The sequence below is a fragment of the Colias croceus genome, chromosome 29, assembly GCF_905220415.1.
Source record: "Colias croceus chromosome 29, ilColCroc2.1".
NCBI lineage: Eukaryota > Metazoa > Arthropoda > Insecta > Lepidoptera > Pieridae > Colias > Colias croceus.
This window is the reverse complement of record NC_059565.1, coordinates 1997840-2002352: the sequence shown is the minus strand read 5'-3', so window position 1 is coordinate 2002352 and position 4513 is coordinate 1997840. Positions and strand designations below refer to the sequence as shown.

Genomic DNA, 4513 nt, shown 5'->3' with positions numbered 1-4513 from the left:
AGCCGTCTAGCGTTTCATTCGTGTCCTTCCGCATATCCATCAGTGGCGACGAGATACCCGCGATATAAAAAATATTAAAATGTCGTTTTCGAATATGAGCATTTTATCCAATTTCGATCACAGTCTGCAAACGTGGAAGACTTTCAAAAGCAGGATAGCTCAATGGTTCATCGCGAACGACATAGATGCGGTGAAAGACCCCTTGGGAGTGAAAAGACGAGCGTTCTTACTCAGTGCATTGTCAGATAGTACCTACAAGTTGGCATCTGACCTTGCGTTGCCGAAAGAATTGCAAGAGGTGCCATATGAAGACATTCTGCGCCTTTTAGATGCACATTTTACGCCGAAACAAGTTGGTTTTGGTGAACGGCATAAATTCTATTCGGCAGAACAACTACCTACGGAATCGGCGCAACAATGGGCGGCGAGACTTCGCGGCCTCACAGCATACTGTAACTTCAGTAATGTAGAAGAGGTGTTGCGCGATCGATTTATAATGGGAATGTTGCCGGGACCCGAGAAAGAGAAGCTGTACGTGCAGGACCTGGCAGAGCTGACATTAGCCAGAGCGGTGGAGCTGGTCGAGAATCTACGCAGCGCGCGCGCGGCCGCCATTGCGGCTACGCCAAATACATCCGACGCTTTGTTTAAGATCGCGAATAAAGTGCCATATAACAAGAACAATAGTGAGAATAAAGAAAAGTGTTCAGTGTGCGGCTATAAAAATCATAAGTCGTCAGAGTGTCGTTTCGCGAGTTTTATTTGTAAGAGATGTCATAAAAAGGGTCACTTGCGTCGAATGTGCAAAGCAGTCAAATGTGTAAATACGGATGCGACCGGTGAGAGCGATGACGATGGTGAGTTATATCTTATTCGATCAATTAAAGGGGAGCCGTTAGTGGAAACAGTATGTGTAAACGGGGTAAAAATTCCCTTTGAAGTGGATAGTGGTTCGGCCGTTACTGTCATATCTAATAGAACCTATTCAATGTATTTTCCGAATGTACCATTATCGAACACTAATAAAAAACTCGTCAGTTACACGGGGGAGATCATTGCATGCGTAGGCTGTGCACCTATGACGGTGGAATGGAAGGGACGTACGAATAAACTACAAGTGTATGTTGTTCGTCACGGCGGATCGCCCCTCCTCGGTCGAGATTTTATAGCGAAATTCGAGTTACAACTATCACCGGTATTTAATTGTACAGTTGCAAGTGATATACATTCATTACATTTACGTTATTCAGACATATTTTCTAATAAATTAGGCGAATTTAATAGGCATAAAGTTTCATTACATTTGAAACCAGACGCAAAACCCTTATATTTCAAAGCACGCCCCATGCCGTTCGCATTGCGTGATAAAGTAGACCAGGAAATAAACAGGCTTCTAGATTTAGGAATACTCAAACCCGTATCACACTCAGAGTACGCGTCGCCGATCGTTCCTGTGTTAAAACGCGACGGATCGGTTCGATTGTGTGTTGATTACTCAGTTAGTCTAAATAAACAATTAGTAGTTGACAAATATCCATTACCGACTATAAAAGAATTATTTTCGAAGCTTCACGGCGGTCAGCAGTTTTCCAAATTAGACTTATCAATGGCTTATAACCAATTCATTCTAGATGATCAGTCACAAAAGTACACTTGCATCAATACCCATCGCGGCCTTTTTGTATTTACAAGGCTAGTTTTCGGGTTAGCGAGCGCGCCTGCTATTTTTCAACGCGCAATGGACGAGTTGCTTTCCGGTATCGACGGCGTACTGTGTTTATTAGATGATGTCTGTATCACGGGCCGCAACCGTGCTGAACATCTCGAAAGGCTACACACGGTATTACAACGCTTACAAGCAGCCGGGCTCGTTTTACAGCGGGAGAAATGTGAATATTTTAAGGATGAGATTAACTACTTAGGATATATTATTAATAAGGATGGATTGAAAAAAAATCCGGACAAAGTTAAAGCTATATTGGAAGCCCCCATTCCTGCTAATTTAAATCAGTTACAATCATTTTTGGGGTTAATTAATTATTATAGATGTTTTATACCGGATGCTTCGACGATATTAAGTCCCCTATATGAATTATTAAAAAAAGGTATTAAGTGGCATTGGTCAGACCTAGAAAATAAAGCGTTTATCCGAATAAAGGAAATATTAGCTTCCGATCAAGTGTTAGCACACTACAACGCAGAAGCAAAAATTATTTTAACGGTGGACGCATCACCAAGTGGGTTAGGGGCAATTTTATCCCAAATAGCGGGTGATGGGCAAGAAAGACCGGTTGCTTTTGCGTCTCGTACCTTAAATAGCGCAGAAAAGCATTACTCGCAAATACAAAAAGAAGCTACCGCTATTATTTTTGGTGTGCGGCGATTTCATCAATACTTGTACGGTCGTACTGCACCGTTTATTTTACGAACGGACCATAAGCCTCTTTTATCAATATTCGGTCCATATAAGGGCATTCCGGAAGTATCGGCAAACAGATTACAACGATACGCGTTGTTTTTAAGTAGTTACAATTACGAGATTGAGTATGTAAAGAGCAAAGATAATGCAGCTGATTATCTATCACGGGCGAGCCTACCGCTCGAGCCGGCGGACGGGGGGAAAGCGCGCGGGGAGGCAGACACCTGCGACCGCGCAGCGTATATTAGATTTGTTTTTGAGGGCGCGTTACCGATCACTATGTGCGAGTTGCGAGAAGCAACTATTAAAGATCCGATACTGAATCGAGTTATTACTTATGTATTAAACGGCTGGCCTAGAAAGGTAAGCGATGCTTTAATTCAACCATATTTTTCTTGTAGGTTGCAATTATCGCATGAGAATGAGTGTCTGATGCGCGGGCACAAGATAGTTTTACCGAGTTCTTTACGTAATCAGGTTCTAAAGGAATTGCATTCGTCCCATTTGGGTATAGTGAAAACTAAGGCGGAAGCCCGGGCGAGATTTTGGTTTCCTGGCATAGACGAAACGCTTGAAAAAATGATAAGTTCGTGTGATGTTTGTAATCAATTAAGGACATCGCCACCAAAGGCACCTATTGTTCCGTGGCCCGCCGCACCGCACCCATTCTATAGAATACATCTGGATTTTCTGGGGCCTCTAAATGGTCGAATGTACTTGGTCATAGTGGATGCTTATAGTAAATGGGTCGAAGTTTATGAGATGAGTAGTTGTAACTCGAGCGCCGTAACGGATAAAATGTATGAATTTATATCTCGTTTTGGGCTACCTAATACGATAGTGTCGGATAATGGTACAGCGTTCACGTCAACAGAATTTAGATATTTCTGTCAGTTAAACGGTATTAATCAGTTAACGTCACCGCCTTACCACCCGGCTAGTAACGGCCAAGCCGAAATATACGTTAAAATTGTAAAAAAAGGCATTAAATCTAGTATTTTGAGTAATAAAAACATGAAAGATAGTAGATTAAATTTACTCAAATATTTATTCGATTACCGTAACTCTGTGCATTCGATAACAAATGTTTCTCCGGCTCAGTTAGTGTTTGGGCGCAAGCTGAGGTGCCGTTTTGATATAATAAATCATCGTTTTCCGCTTTCATCGACCGCATCCGCTAATAGTAATGTAACATATTTTAATCAGTGTTCACAAACTAATAATGTACATAAAAGAGATGTAGTATTTTTGCCTGGACAATACGTTTTATATAAAAAACATTTTAATAAGAAAGACTATAAATGGTGTAAGGGTATTATTATAAGAAAAATGGGGAAAATTTTATACTGTATCAAAGATTTTGTAACAAATTCGACAGTTAAAAAACACAAGAATCAAATTATTCTATACAAAGGCGATATTTTAGATAAGCAACCTTGGGACTTAGCAAATTCTAACGTATCGGACACATTATCATCGCATTCTCCAACGCCTTCGACGTCTGCGACACGAGAAGCGTCCGTGCCGAGAGCAGAGGTGGAGGAGAGAGGGAACGACAGGGTGACAAATTCACCTGTAAACAGCGGCTCGCCTCAACCGGCCACTGACGGACAGCAGCGCTCGCCCCCGTCGTGGGTGACGACGACGCGAGGCGTGCGGCGCCCGCCCGAGACCGATGTGGAAGACGAGTGCTTCCACGACGCGGAAGCGAGCCAGCAGCAGCGCGATGAAGTCCAGCCGCACCAAGCGGCCCCTAACGCGCGTGAGAAGCGCAACCGTCCCAAGGTTGACTTCAAAAAGTATTTTTAATTTATGTTTTACTATGGGGGAGGGACTGTTATGTATGGGCATTGATTTGTCATCTTACGACACATTAAAGTCAGTTCGTTAACAGCCGTCTAGCGTTTCATTCGTGTCCTTCCGCATATCCATCAAAAACCATCAAAATCCGTTGTTTTAAAGATTTAAGCATACATAGGGACTGAGAAAGCGACTTTGTTTTATACTATGTAGAAGCTATGTAGTGATACACACAGGGATATAAGTTTATTGTTTATTATCTTTTCTAGTAATAAAATAAATTAGTAAGTATAT

The 4513-nt window shown here is 42.1% G+C and overlaps 1 protein-coding gene across 1 annotated transcript; it reads left to right on the top strand.

Annotated features, from left to right (window-relative positions):
- Positions 1 to 4259, top strand: LOC123704462 (uncharacterized protein K02A2.6-like). The gene has a single exon (XM_045652856.1). It carries the CDS (start codon positions 80 to 82, stop codon positions 4226 to 4228), a length of 4149 nt encoding a protein of 1382 aa, XP_045508812.1. The 5' UTR covers positions 1 to 79; the 3' UTR covers positions 4229 to 4259.
- Positions 4260 to 4513: the final 254 nt, after the last annotated feature.